Consider the following 21,802-nt stretch of genomic DNA (forward strand, 5'->3'; position numbering starts at 1 on the left):
TATATAATTCATTTAGCTATCATAAAAGTAGATCATGAAGTTATTCACACATAATATAAAATGAATCTTGAAGTTATTTGTATAAAATATAAAAATAGATTTCGAAGCTATCCATGTAAAATATAAAGTGAATTATAAAGTTATTTATATAAAAGATAAATTAGATCCTGAAGTTATTCATAAAACTTAGGGTGGATTTTGAAGCTATTTACACAATATAAGTAGATCCTGAATACATCTATCTTCATATATTTATTTATTCTATAAACTCTTTTTTTATTATTTTACAATAAAAACTCATAACTATTATATTTTAATTTGTTTACTTCATTTGTTTTAATCATAATTTAATATCCTATTTCTGATCATGTAATATGAGGTTGCCAATGTTAGTTGTATGTATGTCTGTCTGTCATGTTGTTAAATATTCTATTTATTGTTTAATTTTTGATAGAAAGGAAAAGAAATAACCAAAAAAAAAAGGCCCCACTTAAGGATGCTTAATATCCAAAATTATAAACCAGCTATCCCTACGCAACTCTTATCAAATGAACTAAGGAGGTTCAAAATATGTGCGCGCGCGCGTATAATCTGTTGTTTATGTATTTTATATATCTCATTTTAATTTTCTTCTTTTTGGTTCTCTTCAATATTTTTGCAATAAGATGATTGGTAGATATATTATTTTGATTATGTGACTAGATGGTCTAAAGCTACGTCACTTTAAATTTTAAAAAAATATAACTTTGAGTCCTTACACTTTACTTAAGTTTTGTTATAGATTCTTACATTTTATTTTTTATATTCTAAATCCCTACACTTTTATTTTTCTTTATTTTAAATTCTTCCATGAGCAGTATTATAGGGATCTAAAATAGCAAAATAAAAAAAATGTAGGGACTTATAACATTAAAAATAAATTATAGAGACCCATAACAAAACTTGAATAAAGTACAAGAATTTAAAATTATATTTTCTCTTAAATTTTTATTCTTTTATAAATGATCATTTTATGGTCATAATGGATTGTGTGATTTTATGGCCTGCAACCAAATTATATTTTATAATTATATAGCGAGAAGTCATATTTGATTTTATGATTACATGGCAAAAAGCATATTTGATTTTATAATTACATAGCCAAAAATCATATTTAATTTTATGATTACTTAATTGAGAGCCATGATTGATTTTGTTATTATATGGCTAGAAGCCATATCAATTTTAACCACAACTATTCTATAAAAGGATAATTTATGACCCTAATGATTAATATAAATTTTGTAAAATTTTGATGGACATTTTGATTATTAATTCAATTGTTTTAATTACTATAGCCTTGAAGGCTAATAGTTCAAAAACAATTGTTGGGTTTAAAATATTATTTTCCTATAATCCTGAATATTATAGGCAATAAAATTTATGTTATAGAAAAATATGGCATGTAACCACATTGACATAATTTCTATTATTTATTAAACATGAGGAATGTTAATGCCAGTTGTAATTATTTGGCCTTAAAAGACTATGAGGTATTGAGAAAATATCAATGAATGATTACGAAAAGCCATTATAACCATAAATTTATGAAAATGTTTGTATATAGATAATTGTAATTATTTTATTGAGAAAAAAATTTTAACAAAATTTTTATGGGTCATCTAAGAGTGTATGAAGATTAATCTTTTAAGGAATGATTTTCTCTCAAAAAAATTCCCTATAAAGAGGTGAGTAGGTGCACATATTTTTCATTTTCTTTAAATTCTTCAATCATATGTCCATATAGTTGACTTGATTTTTTTCTTACAATATTTATAACATATAATGAATTTTAATTCACTTAGAATGTACAGTATAATGATTATGTTTTGATATTCAAATCCGACTATCATTATGATAAATAATTGTAAAAGCTATAAAAGAATAGCAAGAGTTTTAAAAGTTGTGATTTAGTTCTAGAAGAACTTTTGAAAATTTGTATTATTATTTTATCATTGAATTAAAGCTATACAATGAAAAAAATATTATCTTTAAACAATATTTAAGGGTGAGGATCAAGAAATCAATCATTAGAAAATAAGTGGTGTTAGTGTTGTATTGGGAAGAACAAAATTGATTGAGGCCTTCAAGGAATTTTCATACTCACTAGGAAAAATTTATTTGTGATGCTCTTTTTCTTGGGTTTCAAATATTTTGTTGTACTGATTATTGAATGTCATATTAAGATTATAATTGTAGTTAAAAGTCTACAATAATAGATAAATTATTATACTGAAATGAAATTTTACTATTAACTTGATATAGTATACTAAAAGTGTACTGGTATGATTTGGTATGATCAGTTAGATCATTTTAAATTAGTATTGATGCAAAGTATTGATAATTTATCATTGAAAAATTAGAAGATTCTTCCTAAATAGCTAACATGTTCTATACTTGATGAATTCTCATACGTTGCTTAAAGAAAATTACTAGATTATCATTAGTTATACTTGTGATTGTATCCCAAATATATGAAAGAAATTAAGTTGATATGAGCTCATTTAGGGACCATGTGAACCATATAAAAATATAATAAAATTAATAAATGTATCTACAAGGTAATCACATAGATATATATTAATCAGTTCACAACCCAAAGTTTGTGAGGAACAAAATTATATTATATGTACATTTTTCAGTCTAGCGATTGAAATGATTCGCTTGAAATTGTGAGTAATTTCATATTTTAAGCTTCAATAAATTTTGATGTGAAGACAAGCTTATTTGTCATGATGGTCCATTAAAATTATTTATGCCTTCAATGAAATGATTAGACCAATATTAGAAAAGCAAGATTTTTCATAAAATATGCAAGTTTGCATATTGCAATACTTGTATGCATCAATTTAATAAAGTATTGTGAATACCTCCTAAAATTAATTTTCTAACTATAACCATAAATTTTGATTGCTCCACCATAGTTCAATGTATGTTCAAATAAAGTTAGGAGTAAATATTGGGTAAGATACTTCTTGTTTGCTTCTAAATGAAACAAAAGGATGTTTTTATAGAAAATAATTGAATATAAAAGGCTTATATTGCATGGTTTGTTATCTCAAAATGAGGGAGAGATAATGAATAGCTGGAAATGAAAGTTGAATGAATACATTCTCTATATATTCTCATATATAGATATATATATAAATCAAAAGTTCATAAAATATTAGAAAAGAACTGTTATAAGTAAATATTGACGCAATGAAAATTATTAAATTCATGTTCTAGTTGACAATACTTCGAGATACAAAGAAAAAAATTGAATCATGCCTAAAACATAAAAGGAAAATTGGTTCCAAAAAAATAAAATATTATAGAAAGAGACAAGAAGAGTACAGAATCAATATAATCATATTAAGGAGATTGATATTCTAAAAGAAGTAAAGACACAATTGACTTTAAGTCCCCAAAAGAGAATTAGATACCAAATAACAATAAAGATCTTGAGAAGTTATGTTAACATGAGAAATGATAAAATTGTTAAGAATAAAGTTGTCGATAGTACTTTCAATGATTTTATTGCATTCAAATGAGGATCTTAATAGAATGTGGATACAGAGCTAATCAGATTAGAAAAAAAGACACAATACAAGTAGAATTACATTTACTTATTCATGATATGAAAGTTGTGAACTTATAATTCAAGCACTTGAAGTATGATATTGTACATAATTATCTATGAGAAAGAAAAATATAAAATATCACATGCAAAGCTTAACTTTAAATATAAGAATATGTTACAAAGATTCAAAATATGCATCAATATATTATTTTGTGGTTGATGAAATGATTTTTTAACATGTTATTAGTCTAGCAGTATAGATATAAAATATGTGTTCATAATGCTAGCTTATTTATATGGCTCATTGTACAATGATATTTACTTGAAAATTCCAAAAGAATTCAAGATGATAAAAGCTTATAGAGATTTTTGAAAAATTTCTTCATTTTTATATTTTCTCATATAATTATATATATATATATATATATAGATTGATTTAGCATTATAGAATATTCTGAAGAGTTTATATGAGTACTTGGCTGTTAAAGAAAGATGTTAAGATGATGTGGATCAAGATTTTTTTTGTAAAAAAAAAATCAAATATGACCCTAACGTACCATATATAAATACTTTCATATCACAATTATTTATGGTATAGCATTGACTTGCAATGTAATTACTTATTTGATATGATCTGTCTGATAAATTATATATGGTTGCATCATTGAATTTATTTAGCATCGACATTAATTAATTATGCATATGTGTTATATATATATCTAGTTTGAACTACACGGGTAGGCCTCCAAGAAGTTATTTATTTGCAAATATATATATATATATATATATCAAGATTGTTTTGCTACTCCCATGAAATATGCAACAAATAAAAAATGTATTCATATATGTATAGAAGAAATATTTCAAAATATTACATGAAAATAATGATTTATGTATAGTCCAACTGGAAGAGAATATCATCTCACAAAGATATCAATGACGAACAATATTTAAGAAATTGAAACACAAATTTAAAATACAATGGCTCAAGCAAACTAAAGAACAAGGAGTGATACTTTTGCAGGAAAAGTAAAGGTTATATTTTGTCTCATTGGATTTTTGGGGGAAGTTTTTAATCAGTCAACTTTAATAAAGTTAAAAATATTGTGCGCTATTTTTTTTTCACTAAGTTTTTGTTCCATTAAGTTTTTTTATTTTATTTTAATGAAACATAATATTAGAACATTCAAGAAAAAAATGTTATGAATATTAGAGAATTTTGTGGATGTCTATATCCGTCAATTACTTTGATATCTTTTAATTACTCCAATGCCTTTTGAAATTATTCTTTTATATATTTTATTTGATTTAGCCAATTACATTTGTGCCTATAGCAGACACATTGGTTGTATTCAACATATTGAAATGACAAAGTTCTCAATTCTTTCATTATAATTTTTTTTCTTTTATCCTTCTCTCAATCTCTATTTTCATAATAGTTAAAACATACTATGAGAGTTACAAAAAAAATATATTTTGAGGTAAACTTATTACAAGCTCCCCTAAATTTTAAACTGTTAGCCAAATTTCAAGTACTAATTTTAGAATATGTTTTAAATAATTGATTAAATTTACAAGCTTTTTCTTGATTTTTTTTCTTACTTATAGGTTTTTTTTATTAGAGACAATTTTATTTGAGACATCATTGAGTACTAAATATGAGCACATCTCTTATATGTATAAATAATTTTAGACAAAAGTACATTTTGATTCTTTAATTTTATATCAAAATTTCAGTTTATTTCTTAATTTTATAAAATATCTGTATAATTTTCCAATCCTAACACAATTAATCTTAAATAATAATTTTTTATATCAATAATTGTTATTCTTTAAAAAATTATTATGTTAATATTTTAAAATATTTTGTCAATATTTAAGAATTTAATGTTAACATTTTTTTAATAAAACTAACCGTGTTAGAAATTCATGCAAACAACACCATATCATTAATAATTCAATTATTTCATTGATAAAACATAATATGTTGATCATCATATAATTTTTAAATTTTATTTTTTATGAAGCCAACTCAAACTTTGTTTTCCATATAAATAAGCTACCTGACTCATGTGGCAAATGAACTTCTTATTATATTTTATTTTTTAGGGCAAGCAGACAAATTAACAGTAAAAAATTTATTTTATTAAATATAGTTATAAGATTAAATAATTATCCTAATCCTAATTGATTTAATTTGATGTTTAAAGAATTGTTTTTGATTAAGAAAAGGTATTGGTGTTATTAAAAACCAAAGTATTGGGAACGGACCGTTTTGGTTTTTTGGGTTTTCAATTAGGACACAAATTTTGAACGTTGACTCCCTCTGACGAGGCCAGATGATCATTTTTCATTAATAAATAGGCGCCAAATGAGATTGATAATGAAGAACGAAGCTGTTGGATCGGCAAGTTTAATCAAAAGAATCAATCGAGGATCCTCTTGCCGGCCGCAAAAATGGCGGAAGTGGAGCTGATCGCCACTCCTCAGAGCTTTCCCTGCGCCAGAATCGAATGGGCTTTGAAGATGAAGGGGGTGGAATACGAATACATCAAAGAAAATCTACTCGCCAAAAGCGATCTGCTTCTTCAGTCCAATCCTGTGCACAAGAAGGTACCTGTAATTCTCCATAACGGCTTACCTATTGCTGAATCCCTCGTCATCCTCGAGTACATCGACGAGACTTGGAAGCAAAACCCTTTGCTACCATACGATCCTTTTAAACGAGCCCATGCTCGTTTCTGGGCGAGATTTATCGATGAGAAGGTACGATGAGAACAATAATTATTCATCTCAGTTTCTATGTATCTTTCTCCTCATTTCTTTAATAAATTTTTAGTTTGATCGATTGCTGGAAATTAATTCAAGAGTTATAACTTTTAGTCGAGACTTAATTATTCAATTCACTCAACAGCATCAGTTCAAATGATATATTGATGTAATCTTATCTGATTTCGGATCTTTACCAGGTCTTTGTAAAATATGATACTGGTTATATCAATCACCTCTTAACATACGGCTTTCGTCAAGATCATGAGTCGATATTGCTTGTTGGATTGGATTGAATTGAAACTTATCCAGCTATGAAGTAATCCTTTCAGTTAATTGCACCAGGTCAAGTGTAATGTTTAAATCTGATTTCAATACAGAATCTTAACCACGCTCAGAGTTGTGATAGAAGTAACAATATCCCAGCTGAGCTGACTGTCAAATTTGACTAGCTACTACAACCAAGTTTGCTAAATACTCCCTCAGAAGTCAGAACCTCTTTATAATAAATAAATAAATAAATAAGGTCTTTTTTTGGGTTAAATATAAAGAACAACTGTTCATTGTTCCTTGCATTTATTAAAAATTTTCTTTTGTTTTTTTTTTTACCCTCATTAAGTTAGCATAAATTAATTAGTATCATAAAATACAAAGTCACCTGGTGTTTATCCTGAGGTTCTGAGTTTGAATCCTCACAATGGCAAGGGATGCATTTTATATTACTAGAAAAAATTAAATACACAGTCAAACGATCAATAAGAGCATTTTAGGAAAAAATTAAATATCAAACATATTTATTGATCTCACCTACTTTTTCTGTTAAGTATTATGAGACATTTTAACTAATTTACACCCTAATAAGTTAGCTAATATCAGTTAAAATTACATATTATTTTTATATTTATAATAAATAGATTGTCTTAATTAACTAATTTTATTAATTATACTTCTAATCAAGGGTTTTTTTAGCAAAAAAAAATCGTATTAATTACATCTTAAAATATCCAAATGACTTATATTTTTAAACATGATACTTTAAAAAAAATATTTTATAATATTGAATAGGGAGAGTATATTCCTTACTCTGTGTGAAACAGAGGACTATTATTAACATGCATATTTATATCCATCATGCTTTTTGGTGTTTTGAGCTTGGGGTTTTTGTTTCATAGACTCTATCAGTTAACTGGTTGGCAAAAATATGCACATAATAAAGCTGTTTCTGTTTGGTGATGAAATTTACAGTGCGTGAGTGCTGTGTGGGGAGCTGGCGTGGCACAAGGAGAAGGAAAAGAGAAAGCCATAGAATCAGCTCTGGAATCGCTAGCACTTCTGGATAAGCAGGTTGAAGGGAAGAAGTATTTTGGAGGAGAAGAGTTAGGGTATTTGGACATTGTAGCAGGTTGGATTCCTCATTGGCTTAATGTCTTGGAACAGCTTGGAGACATGGAACTGCTCACTGCTGAGAGGTTCCCTCATCTTCATGAATGGAGCCTCAACTTGTTGCAGACTTCACCTGTCAAACATGGCTTGCCTCCCAGAGAATCTGTTGTTGACTACTTCAGTTTCGGCTTTAACTATGTGCGTTCCATGGCAGCCAATAAATCAGGATGAGAAGATATGAACCCTCTCACAGTATGAGTAAGTAAGTATTGATGATGAAGAACCTGGTTTTCCAATTCAGTGAGTTTTGGTCACCTTAGCAGTAGACCATTTGTATGAAATATATTTTGATGATAATTTATGATTCTGTCGTGATTGTGTGTTTATGACTTTATGCTAGGCTTTACTTGCTTTTGAGTTTTTGGGGTTCGTATGATGGTGAGAATCTTGACGTCAAATGCAAACAAATTTCACAATAATAATATACACATGTCAGGAATGAAGGATGGAAGATGAATTCAATACACACACACACTCCATCCTGTTATTAATATAAAATAAATTTAATCAACTTCACGCTTATTAAAAAATAATAATAGTTGTATTTTTATAATTGTTAAAGAATACATAATTCTAATTTTGTCGTTTTTTATAATTAATAATTATAATAAATTATTATATTTAGGGATTCAAACTATACAAAATAAATGAAGGATAAAATTTTACTACTAAAAAAATTTCAAAATTTTTATATGCTAATTGTTAACTTCAAATGTTGAAACTGGAGTGATTGGTTTTCAGATGCGCGCGAACAACAGCAAACTGAATGAAATTAAAGTATTATTCATGAAATTTGATATAATAAATGCTGAACACTCAAGACAGATAATAACCCTTTACATGTAGAACTTTGATTCATTACCTTCATCACAGGTCTGTCTCAAATTTTCAGAACATCTATACTACGAAAATATTGAAATCTAGATGATATGTAAAAATTTCAATATTTCAGTTCCTATCCTCAATTACATGTCACATGAAAAATCTGCATCTTTAAATATCCAAGGGACTAAAAGTATATATAAAGGGTGTTTTCGGAAATATGATTTAATTACACATAAAAATCAATACGGGACAAAAAAAATTTAAAAATTGAGACTAGTAATAATAAAGAATGGGCGGCTAACAAATCTTCAAGGATACACCAAAGTGATAACAAACCCCAAAAGCATGCAAAAGGTGAATGTGGTGAGGAGGGGAAGCCATGCATTACATCCTGCCTTTAAATGTGTTCAACTTGTACTCATCTTGATTGGTTTATTTCCATCCTAATCATATTAAAATGGGTCTTGTCTTGGCTCAAAAACAATTAGGATGGGATGAGAAAGGGATCCGAGATGAGACGAGACATAAGATTACTTTCGAGACATCTCGTCTCATTTTGAATATTATATATATATATATATATTATTTTTATTTTTTAAATATACATTAAATATATTAATTATATTAATATAATTTATAGTTATATTAATTATATCAATTATAATTTCAATACATGCAATTCTTATTTAAAATTAAAAGTTTTTTATATTGATAATTCTAATGATACAGACTTATAGAATAAGTAGTATAAAATAATATCTTTCTTTATAATATATTAATTATATTAATATAATTTATTTTTATATTTATCTATTTAATAACTTTTATTTATATCGTATTTGTTGCTTTATTTTCATATTTCAATTAAAGAAGAAGAACAATAATTTTATATTGTACCTGACTTGTATGTTGTAGTTACTTTTATAGTTAAAAGATTACTTATAATTGCTATTATATTGTGTGATATACTTATAATTGTGATTGATGTAATTTAATAATTGATTTTAAATTGTTATAACTTATATACTTATATTGTTTTGATTTTAAACTTAATAAATCATGTGATTTAAAATTTTAATAAATGTTATTATTTATATCTTTCTCCCACATTATTTAATTTATCGGGATGGCAAGATATCTTAATTCCATCTCGATTTCTAATGATATAGAATTACTTTTGAGACAAGATAAGATATGGGATCAAAATTTAGTCTCAAATCTTTTTTTTTTTTTTGGGACAGGACATGAGACATGGGTGTTTCAATCTCATCTTGTCTCATGAATATCTCTATTTTTAATCCATCATTTATAATCTTGTTTAGTATTTTAAGAGTCAAGCTAGCTAACTAGCCCAAACTTTCTCAAACTTTCAATACAACGACTAACTAATTTGCTGTAAGTTTAATGGGATATCTCCACTAGAGACACTTCCTCATGATTTGCACTTTGTATCACATTTCTTTAACATGCGCTGACATGCATGATAAAAGATTAAGGTTTCATTTGGTATAATAGAAATGTGTAGTATGGAAATGCATATGAAAATAAAATTGGGATAAATGTTTGTTTGGTATACGATGGAATTGAAAAATTTATCAATTCCAGTTTCACCAAAACTGATGGAATTGATTGCCATCATGCAATCTCAGTTTTCAAATTTCATGTCCCTTCTTTCATTTTTGACCTTTTCCTCTCTTCTCACCCTCGTACTCTTCGATCAATGTTCCTCTATCCCTCTCTTCCCTCATTGCGTTTGAAACCATGAGGATCCAAGGAGGATATGAACATTGTTGAAGAATTGAAGCTCAGAGACTCTATTACTTCAGCCTCCATGTCTGATGAAGATGACGACAACGCTAGCAGAGATAGTTGTCAAGCTTCACGCCCACCTCCATCATCTCCTCCCTCTATCGCCGACGATGACCCACCTTCCAGATCTAACAATGACACAGATGACACAGGAGGAGCAAAGAACAAAGATGAAGGCCAAGATCTTACAATGATGCATACGACTGTGACCTTTATCAGTAATTTCCACTCTCTCCTCCTTCGTCTCTTCTCGTTTGCATGACTACAACTCCCTCTTACTACCCTGACAGCATCGTTGTTGTAAAAACATCGACTAGTTTAGGAAAAATCTAGAGTTGGAATAAATCAAGAAAAATCTAGAAATTTACTCAGTTAAAGCAATATGACAAAGGCGGTGAAAAGGTGATTTCTAGGAATAATTATTTTAATCCTCTTAAGGCGGTGAAAGAGGAAAAATCAAGAATGCTATGGAGAAGCTATCACCAACATGGTTAATGTATAGATATGTGAGTGTGTGTCATTGTGTGTAGAAGAGAGAACGAAGAAAGAAGAAACAAGAGTGTGTGAGTGAGGAAAGGGAGAGAATGAGAAGTACGTGTGGGTGTAGCCTTATAGAATGTGAATAGGTGGTGAGAAAAGTGAGAGAGAGTATTAGCAAGAAAGAGAAAGAGAAAGAGAAAGAAAAGAGAAAGAGAAAAAGAGTAAGGGAAAATTATGAGGGAAGATATAATTATTTGTGTAAATTGTAGTTTGAGTGATTAATGAAAAAATATTTTCAGTTTACTGCCCCTCTTGCACCATCATCAAATCCCAACCATCTTTGCCTCTCAATCCATTCTGCCTTCAACGTTTGTGAAACAACTAGATGTCATAGATCTTGTTTCCTTTTTTGTGTCTTTGATTATGTGATAAGGTGGACCTTCTTTTTGATTTCATGGATGGTGGCTGTAATTTCTGGCAATGGTTGATGATGATTTTGATATCTGGGTCGGCAGAAAAATTTAACTTGAGCATTTTAATCTTTTTATATTTTAAATATCAATATTAAATAAAAATAATCTTCAAATTTTATGAACATACCAATCATATTTTTAAACTTCATCTTCATTTTCACTTTCATATTTATTTTTATTTTTATTAAAATCATTTTCATCATATAAAATAGAGCAAAACAGTTTAGTATAAATATATTATGCCCCAAACAATAAAAATAGATTAAAAAAATATAGAGTCAAGTCAATGCTTGGATGTGGGCTAGAATTATTCCAACCCAAGGCTTTGCATAAAATCTTGTTATTTGGATTGGGCCACCAAGCCTGCTTGAGTTTAAAATTGAAGAAGGACCCCATTCATTAAAAAACTGAAAACACCCACACACACAAAAATGTTGCCCAAATAATAAACTTTTTTATTTATTTATCAGGTATAAATATTTTTTTATTAAAAATAATCTTATTCGACACACTATTAACCACTAAATGTGGACCTCTCTCACCAAGAATTTAAACTTAATTCATTGTATTGTAAGGAATTAATACTTTCTATTAGACCTTACCTTATATTTTTCAATTCTTAAAAAAGAAAAGCAATGGATTAAAATTTTATCTTTCATCTCATGGGAATCAAAAAATAAAAATAAAAAAAAATATGGCAACATCTCTTTTGCATCTTCTTATCCATTTTCCAAATCTTTATGTTGGTTCACCCTTTTAAATGTATCCATTTTATTGGATTGCATTACAATGTTAGTTCTTAATTGTAGCTTAAATAAATTATTTGATCACGTAAAGACAAACTCAAGTCTCAGTGGTTAGTTTAATTATTTGTTGTGAAAAAAATTACTTTTTTAAAAAAATCTATTTTGTAAAACTTTATGACATTTGTTTAAAATTAAAAAAAAGAATGGATAAACATACTTCTTATTATTTTGAGAAGCTACGGTAAATAATTCATGAATATGGAAAACTTATATATTTAAATTTATCTGTTTAATAATGGAATCAAATAAAAACAAGTGGATATTTTGTTAGAAAAAAATAAGTAGATATTAAAGTGTTAACAATATTAATAAAAAGGGTTATTATAGTATAAATCATTTATAAAAATACACATGGTTTAAATTGAATAGAAACAAGTACCTTAAATGTATATAAACTAATTTTTTCCTTTAAAATAAATAAGTAATAAATTATTTTTCATAAAAAAATCATAAAGATATCACAAGAATCTAAAATAAAAAATTTATATATTTATCCTTATATATTCAAAGTTCTTGTTTTCAATTAAATTAAAACATGTGTATTTTGCATCAATTATTTATTTCACAACAAACTTTTGTTATTAATATTGTTAACACATTAAAAGTCACTTGTTTAAATTTGATTGGATAAAAGTACATTGAGAATATAAAATTATGTATATAATTCTTATTAACATTGTTTCACAACAAACTTTTGTTATTAATATTGTTAACACATTAAGCCTTATAAACTATATGAAAATTACTTAATTTTAAATAACTAGGCTCCTTATCCTACTTAATTTTAAATTACTTAATTTTTTTTGTTTATTTGTAAACACCAACTTTGGATTAACTTATCAAGTATAGTTTAATTGTTGATACGAATTGGATTCATAATAATATTTTTAAAAAATTAATATAAATTATATTCATCAAATTTTGAATATATATGTGTATATATCATGTCAACAATAAAGTTGCAAATTTTTACTATAATCGAAAAAAAGTTTTATGTTGGCATTATGTGCTTTAATTAGGGTTCTTTTATTTCTTGTATATTTCAAATTTTTGTTGATATGACGCTGTTGTAATATGATATGAGCCTTTTTGTTTAAATTTTTTGATAAAAAATATTTTATTTTTTAAAAATCTATTTTGAAAATTTTTTGACTTAGTAAAATAAGAAAGAATCTCATAAAAATATGAAGATACATAAAAATATCATAAAATTTTAAAATAATTATAAATAGGTATTATAAAAGATATTATAAACAAAAATCCATCAAGATATCATAAAATCCAAAAATCACTAAATAATCATAACATACTTGAATATTTTCATATATTATATAGATATAGTTTGTAGTTTAAGAAATGATATTGAAGAATTTTCTCTGACGATAAATAGCTAAAATAAATCAATTGAAGTTTTTAATACTTTACATTTGACAAAAAAAATACAAAATCGGTTATATATATATATTATAAAAGATAATGAATCTATAACCAAAATGATGCTAATAAGAACGCTGATCTAACAATATATAACTCATATTTTTCTTTTAATGTTTTAATATGACCTTCTATTTTTCTCTTGCTTAGTTATACTTGTCATTAAATTACAAGAGCATTCATTTTTACGGTTTATAATTTTTCTCTTTTGTTTTGTTGAGGTCCTTCCCATTTTTCTTAAGAAAAACCATAATATAATCAACTTAAAAAACATATTTAAAAGTTAGATGTAATGTAATTTATAACAGAAGCTAAATGTAAACAAAATATCATATATAAAATTATACTATTTCATTAATTACTTGACTCTTACCCTCTAATAGTATTTTGTCTAGTTATATACTTTTATATTTTTAATAGTTGCATATTTTTTTTATTCATTTAAGTATTTTAATTTGTATGCGTTTAGAAAATCAATAATTTGTATTGTTATTTTTTTTTTTGCCTGAAAAAGGATTGATATTGCTTTACACTTAATATCTAGTTGTTAATATTTCTTTTCGACAATCTCGTTGATAATATCTTATGATAAATAACATAATGTAAATGTAAATTATATCCACTAGTAGCTATAAATATGTAGCATGCCAACTATTAGATCACATTAGTTTGAGGTTTAAGAATATGCCTTCTTTCAGAGCTCTATTGTGTATAGTTCTATTTGTTTCTCTTATATTTCAAAGTTTTGCAGCTGGAAATGATACTTCCACATTAGTTGTGAACGTTGGTACTGGAAGGCCAATTTCCAAAAACTTTTTTGGAGTATTCTTTGAGGTAAATATTTTGTTCAATCTGTAAACTTATATACAGCTTTTCACATATATGATTCTAGAATAACTAATCATCAATTACCTATTTTGTAGGAAATTAATCACGCTGGCGCTGGTGGATTGTGGGCTGAGCTAGTCAGCAACAGAGGTAAAGACCATTTTGATAATCTCCTATCTATACTGCTTGTTTGATACACTAAAAAAGTGTTTTTTTGAAAAAGAAATGATAAGTGCATTTGTCATTTCCTTTTTAAAAAACATTTTTCTGCTTACTAAATATTACATTAAGTTTTTTTCTTTTTATATAAAATTAAGAAAAGCATGTTGCTTTTATTGTTGTGTGTTTAGGTTTTGAAGAACAAGGTTCACAACTTCCAGCAGGCATCTTTCCATGGTCAATAATAGGGGATGAATCAAACATTTATGTTGAAACTGAAGCTACGTCTTTGTTTCCCATGAACAAAGTTGCTGTCAGATTGGATATTCTCTGTCCTTCACCTTCAAAATGTCCTAATGGTGTTGGCCTTTCCAACCCTGGTTTTTGGGGCATGGTGAGTCTTTGTATATCTAACATTTTAATTTCCACGGTATAATATCACTTTCACTATGATACTTAATTATTCTATATAACATTTAATTTCGTGTTCTTTTTTTTCTTTTTTCAGAATATTGAGCAAGGGAAGAAATATAGAATTATATTCTATCTTCGTGCCTTAGGACCAATTAATTTGAAAGTGGCATTTACTGGAGCTAATGGAAAAGAGTTGGCTTCACATAACATCAAGTATAATTATATTATCTACTTATTTGTTACACATCTATACAGTCTATTATATTGTTAATTACTTCCTATTAGTTTTTTTTTAATTACTTCCTATTAATTTGTATACTCTTTGTTTTTTTTTTTAAACAAATTAGTTGACCATATATAAACTGAATGGTTTTACCTTTTTCTTAGGACTTATGCAAGTTATGTGAGGAGATGGAAAAAGTTTGAGACTATTCTTGAAGCTACAGCATCAGATGTCAATGCAAGCCTTCAATTAACGACGACCCAGAAAGGAACTATGTGGTTGGATCAAGTGTCAGCAATGCCTATGGACACATACAAGGTCTTCAAATAATTGATCAATTACTGTGTTATGTTATCAGCATATTAAAGTCCATTTTTTTAACATGTTTTATATTTTGGATTTTTAACCAGGGACATGGTTTTAGAAATGACCTTTTTCAAAAGGCGGCTGATTTGAAGCCAAAATTTCTCAGATTTCCTGGTAAGCATATATGAAATGGTTGAAGTTATTTTTTTAAAAAATTTACTTTTTTCAATCATAACCTAACTTCATTGGATGGAATGATCAGGTGGCTGTTATGTTGAAGGAAGTTATATGAGAAATGCATTCAGGTGGAAGTACACCATTGGACCATGGGAGAAGAGACCTGGTCACTTCAATGATGCATGGGGTTATTGGGTTGATGATGGATTTGGTTATTTAGAATTTCTTCAGGTTAGTTCGTTTTGATTCTCAATATTTACGCTTAATTTTGTTATCATATACTAATTATTAAAAATATCCATTAATGGAACAGTTGGCAGAGGATCTTGGCGCAGCCCCAATATGGGTATTTAACACTGGTATTAGCTTTCACGACTCAGTCAATACCACGGGAATTGGTCCTATGATTCAGGTATAATTTAAACTCTTCATGTTTTATACGCCTTTCTCATTAGTTAATCGTCATTTTCTTTGAGTCTTTTCAATTTACCTTGTGTTAATTGTTATATAGGAAGCTCTTGATGGTATTGAATTTACTAGAGGTCCTGCCACATCAAGATGGGGTAAAATAAGAGCTTCTTTAGGTCACCCTGAACCCTTTGACTTACAGTATGTTGCTATTGGAAACGAGAATTGTGGTATGCCTAACTACCATGGGAACTATCTTAAGTTCTACGCTGCCATAAAACGTGCATATCCAGATATGCAAATTATATCAAATTGCGATGCTACTGCAAAACCTTTGGACCACCCGGCAGAATTATATGACTTCCACATATATAAAGATTCTACAACTATGTTCAAAAACTATACCAAGTTTGATAAGATACCTCGTTCCGGTCCTAAGGCTTTTGTTAGTGAATATGCTGTTCAAGAGGGTGATGCCGCAAAAAATAACGGAACCCTCTTAGCTGCATTGGGTGAAGCTGGATTCCTTATGGGATTGGAGAAGAACAGGTTTCTCATCTCTTAGTCATCAATTTTCATGTCTAGTCATTTAATTAATTACTCTTTGATCATTTTTGTTTCTTTTCCCAAACAGTGATGTGGTTGAATTGGTGAGCTATGCACCATTGTTTGTTAATACACATGATAGGAGGTGGATGCCCGATGCTATTGTATTTGACTCGCATCAGAGTTATGCAACTCCAAGCTATTATTTGCAAAAGCTTTTCATAGAGTCAAGCGGAGCAACATATTTGAACTCTACACTTGAAGCTCCTCCTTCAATCCTTGCGTCTGCAATTATGTTCACAAATTCAACCAACAAGAAGAGTTACATAAGAGTGAAGGTGCTTAAATAAATTCAAGTGAAAACATAATCAAATTATGCCAATTTTGTGTCTTTCTCATTTGTAATTCAAATCATTTTTGCAGGTTGTTAACTTCAATGAGAATCCTGCAACTCTTAAGATCACTCTCAATGGATTGGGCACAAATGTGAAACTATCAGGAGCAACGAAGACAGTGATCACATCTGCTAATGCACTGGATGAGAATTCCTTTAAAGAGCCTACAAAGGTGTGTGTGTATATATCTTGCATCTTCTTATATTTATTTCTTTTATATTAAAGTTTGTAGAGCTCATTTGTAATGTATTCCATGTATTTCTTTTGTCTCTTTGTAGGTTGTTCCAGTACAGAGTCCACTGGATAATGCTGGAAAGGACACAACTGTCACGCTCCCTCCACATTCAGTCTCAGCTTTTGATTTCCCAAAGTGATTGACCACTTTTGATGATTCCCTTATATTTTTGTTTTAGTTTATTTTTTTTTTCCTGTGAGTACTAAAGTAGTTTTAGGCGTTGGTTAATTTTAGATTTAGATTTTTGTTTAGGGTTTAGGCTGGTGAGTTCAGAGTTTCAATGATATCCCTTTATTTCTACAGGTCCCTTTCTTTGTTCTACTAGTATGATTTTGTACTTCAAATCATTCCCTTGAATAATATTATTATTTTACTATTTTTCTCGTTACATCTTGATAATGTGGTAAAACTAAATTCAAAACAGTAGACCTTGACCAGCAAGACTACAGTGGATTCATGCTGCATGTTCTTGAGATGGTAATATTTGATCACTTGGTGCAGTACTTGTGAAGTAGATACTTGAACTCTCCACTCTACCCTGAGCCTCTTTTGCCTGCAGGAAAAAAAGAAAAGAAAAAGAAAAACAAAGCCCTTACCTTACGGAAGCAATGTATGCTTGAAAATATATAGAGGATAATATGACTTTTAGCTCTTGAATTTTGTTTTTTCAATAATCGATTTAGTTCTTTAATTTTGATGCAGTACAACTACTCTTTAGTGAATTAAGAAATATCGGGATTGGGTTTATATCGAGCCAACAACGCTATAAGGACAAGGAGTTAAAATATAAAACTGGATCGATAAAAGAGGAAAAGTTGAATAAAAGATATTTTCCCAAATATAAAACCATGGAACTCTTTGCCTTACTTCTTTCTCCCAATCAGTGCCAACTGTAATGACCAGGAAAAATGCCACTTGCAGTGCAAAAGCAACCACGATCCCCAACCACAGCCCCTATTTCACAATAAATAAATAACAGTGTCTGTGTGTAACAAAATATCAGATCCAAGAATGCCATGCGAGTTTTTCACCTTGGCATTCATGTGAGCAACGAAAGCTAATATAACAGCACAAGGAACGCCGGCAAGGTAAAAGGATCCCAAGTTCACATACGCTCCAATCTTCTGCCATCCACATCCTCTCACGATTCCTGAACATATATGCAGATCATACTCACTCAAATTTACATCACCTTCAAGTTTGAGTTGTGCTTATAAGAAATTTAGATGTGACTTATGAGAAATTGAGAGTGACCTGAAAGAGCGCTTTGGATTCCATCAAGGAAGCTAGATATGGCCAAAACTGGTATCATGAAGGCCACTTGTCTCACTACTTCCTTGTCATCGCTATAAACTTGTCCCAGGTGATTTCGAAGCAGAATCATCACTAGAAGTAATAACGTACCCTCACTTAAGGCTATGCCTAACACCACCCAAACTGCTAAACTTGCAGCTTTTGCATTTCCTGCCCCTAGTTCATTTGACACTCTTGTGCTGTCATTTACAAGGTTTCACATTTTCACCATCATAGAATTGATCTTCATAAAATAAACTAGGGGTGAATAATTTGTTAATGGAGACAATCGTCACCTTACTGCAGCACTGAATCCAAATGGGATCATCCAAGCTATACAAAACATATTGAGGCTGCAATTGTAAATCAGAAACTTCTCGTACTCATCACGGTTTGGGGAAAAAGGTGGTGAAATTAAAGTTTGGTAATTAACTGACCATATTGAAAGAACAGAGGTTTGTAGGGTTGGATTAGGAAGAAGGCCTGACAAGAGGATCATCAGCTCAAACGTCCACACTTTCAAGCTGTACAAGTTCAAAAATACAAAGATCAACTGCCACCAGATTATTATACACAGTTACAATCTTAACTATGACTTCAAACAGATACCAGAGCATAATAGCAGAAGGAACAGCAAGTTTAAGGAAGTCAAGGACATTGTTGAGAGCCTTCTTTGAGAAACCAGTCCATGATAGTTTGCAGGAAGAAGAGAACCTCACATACAGTGCCATTAATACCACATTTACCCAATAAGACAGAGAAATCGCTATGGCTGCTCCTTTACTCCCAAGCCCAGATTTGAACACCAAAACCCAACAAAGGATGATGTGAAACAGAGCTGCAATTGCAGAAGTTAGCAGCATGGGGAGGACAATGTTCTGGGTTTGCAAGAATTTCATAATGCACTGAAGAGGACCAAATGCGAAGAGGCTTGGGATCATGCAATGGGCATATGATCCTGCTTCTTTTGATATGAGTTTGTCTTGCTTCATAGCCACAAGAATTGGTTCTGTGTTTGCCCAGATTATTGCAAGGAGTACACTGCTTAGTGAAAGAACCAACGTGGATCTTTGCATGTGTATGCCGAGCATATGGTGTTGTCCTGCTCCATATGATTGACCGCAAAAGGTGTCCAGTGCACTTGCCAATCCCATCTGTTCAATTAGTCATAAATCAAATCAACAAGTAGCACATGTAATTGGAAGAAAGAAAGAAAGAAAGAAAAGAAAAGAAACTACGTTGGATTCTCTTAACTTTTTCTAAAAAATTGGCACTGTCAATTTTAAGGAGACCGGTTCATTTGAGTGGTAAATGATAATTTTTCCCCTTGTGTTTTTTTCTTTGGGTTGGAGTCTATGATGTGTAGAACTTGCTTGAGTAATATAATTTAGACATTATGCTTTTTTTTTTTCTTTTTTTTTTGGGGGGGGGGGCGTCAGACATTGCGTTTCAAGTATAAATTTTAATCAATAATCATATATAGACACCCATTTTTAACATTAATTTTTCTTTATTTCTCAACAAAATGACATTCTAATCTAAGTATGAAATGACAAATCGAGTTTTCATTTATCCATAGGCTTGAAAATATTAAATAAATTCTGCAAACAGTCAAAAGACATTGGAAATTCAGAATATTATTGAAAAAACGATGTACTCATGTATTGTATTGGTAATTTAGAAAGATGAGAACTACATCATGTGTAAATCGTTGTTGTTTCTCATGGGCCACACAAGGAAAAAGACAGCAACATGTGTTTACATTTAACAACACAGGCAGCATTGAAACAAAAACAAAAAAAACAAAAAACGTATTGACAACATCGGGACATGAAGCCGTCCTATCATATTCTCTAGAATATTATTATTCGAAACCAACGACCCTTGGATCAGTCGCTTGCCAACCTCGCTCAAAGATCAGTGAAAACCTTCCGTTCAAGATTTTTCAATACTCAAAGTTCAGGAGAAATGTGCATTTTGTTTTTTAAATATCTTATTTGAATTTCAGTTGTATATAACTAATTATAAAAAAATTAATTAATATGATTGATTTTAATTATAATTAATTACATTATAACATGGTGATGTTTGGATATTATTTTATGAAATTAATTTTGATAAGATTGAAAATATTTGAATAATTTTAGTCAAAATTAATTTTAAGTATGTAAATTATTTCTTTTTAAAATGTAAATATTAATAAAATTGTATATAATATTATTAAATTTATTGAACTCTATTCAACAAATAAAATATGTATAATAGTGATCCATTTAATATTTATATAATTATTTAACATATAATTATATACTAATTAATTGGAAATTTAAATTATATTTTAAGGTAATATTAACAACTTAATTTGTGTAAAAAAATATATATTTGGTAAGGGAGGAGATGGATGGAGGAGTAGTGAGGCAGGAGCACACAAGAAGCACCAATGAGAATAGAGAAAGAATATGAGGGATGGGCATTTGAGAGGGGTATATTTGGCAAGTCAACATTCTGACAATCAATAAATGCTGGTAATTGTAAATATTAAAATTGATAAGCAAGTGCTGCCAGCTTCAAATAAAATGTGATTATAACTAAACAATCGATTATAAAGAAATGGGGGTGTTTGGTATTTTTTTTACAAACCATAATTTTAGCCAAAATAATTAATTTTTTGGGAAATCCAAACAGGCACTTAATTATTTGATCTTTGAAATTTGTCCTTTAACATTAAGAATTTTTCAAGAAATGAATCGAGTAGGATAAGATTACTGATGAACAAACTCATTGGACAACCAAGAATTACTATATAGTTGGATATTGAAGATAAGAAGTATATGATGAAGAAGTTTGATAATCATGGCGTTATTTGATGGGAAAAAAGTGAGAGGGCATGTACTTACCAGCAAGTTGAAGCCAGTGACCGAAGCGAAGGAGGTGGCCATGGAAGCAGCAGAGAGAGGGAGGGTACCAAGATGACCAACAAATAAAACAGAGATGGTTTGCAAACTGTGCTGTAAGAGACCAACTGAGACGAGAGGAAGCGCTAGGCACACTTGTCTCTTACATTCTTCTATTACTCTATGACTTCTTCGCAGTCCCGTCATCATGTCTTCTTTTTTGCTTTCCGATTTCTTCATTGATTGTGAGTCGCAAGAAGTGAAAAAAGATAACTCATAACGAC

The 21,802-nt window shown here is 29.2% G+C and overlaps 3 protein-coding genes across 3 annotated transcripts; 2 read left to right on the top strand and 1 right to left on the bottom strand.

The window, feature by feature from the left end:
• Window positions 1–5,978: 5,978 nt before the first annotated feature.
• Window positions 5,979–8,170, top strand: LOC129287774 (probable glutathione S-transferase). Its single transcript, XM_054924018.1, has 2 exons — window positions 5,979–6,367; window positions 7,616–8,170. The coding sequence occupies exons 1-2, from the start codon at window positions 6,059–6,061 to the stop codon at window positions 7,982–7,984; spliced, it is 678 nt and encodes a 225-aa protein (XP_054779993.1). The 5' UTR covers window positions 5,979–6,058; the 3' UTR covers window positions 7,985–8,170.
• A 1,597-nt stretch (window positions 8,171–9,767) lies between these two features.
• On the top strand, window positions 9,768–17,513 carry LOC129292722 (alpha-L-arabinofuranosidase 1-like). Its single transcript, XM_054930338.1, has 13 exons — window positions 9,768–10,665; window positions 14,392–14,474; window positions 14,564–14,618; window positions 14,819–15,021; window positions 15,136–15,254; window positions 15,429–15,582; window positions 15,675–15,744; window positions 15,833–15,978; window positions 16,061–16,159; window positions 16,259–16,704; window positions 16,790–17,039; window positions 17,125–17,268; window positions 17,375–17,513. The coding sequence occupies exons 1-13, from the start codon at window positions 10,419–10,421 to the stop codon at window positions 17,468–17,470; spliced, it is 2,112 nt and encodes a 703-aa protein (XP_054786313.1). The 5' UTR covers window positions 9,768–10,418; the 3' UTR covers window positions 17,471–17,513.
• Window positions 17,514–17,785: 272 nt separating this feature from the next.
• LOC129296798 (protein DETOXIFICATION 16-like) lies at window positions 17,786–21,725 on the bottom strand. Its single transcript, XM_054935289.1, has 8 exons — window positions 21,522–21,725; window positions 19,234–19,778; window positions 19,062–19,148; window positions 18,921–18,977; window positions 18,586–18,824; window positions 18,363–18,481; window positions 18,199–18,285; window positions 17,786–17,884 (listed from the first exon to the last, which is right to left on the bottom strand). The coding sequence occupies exons 1-8, from the start codon at window positions 21,723–21,725 to the stop codon at window positions 17,786–17,788; spliced, it is 1,437 nt and encodes a 478-aa protein (XP_054791264.1).
• Window positions 21,726–21,802: the final 77 nt, after the last annotated feature.

This window comes from Prosopis cineraria, unplaced genomic scaffold (genome assembly GCF_029017545.1).
Source record: "Prosopis cineraria cultivar Desert tree isolate PC_DT_omini unplaced genomic scaffold, ASM2901754v1 PC1, whole genome shotgun sequence".
Lineage (NCBI taxonomy): Eukaryota > Viridiplantae > Streptophyta > Magnoliopsida > Fabales > Fabaceae > Prosopis > Prosopis cineraria.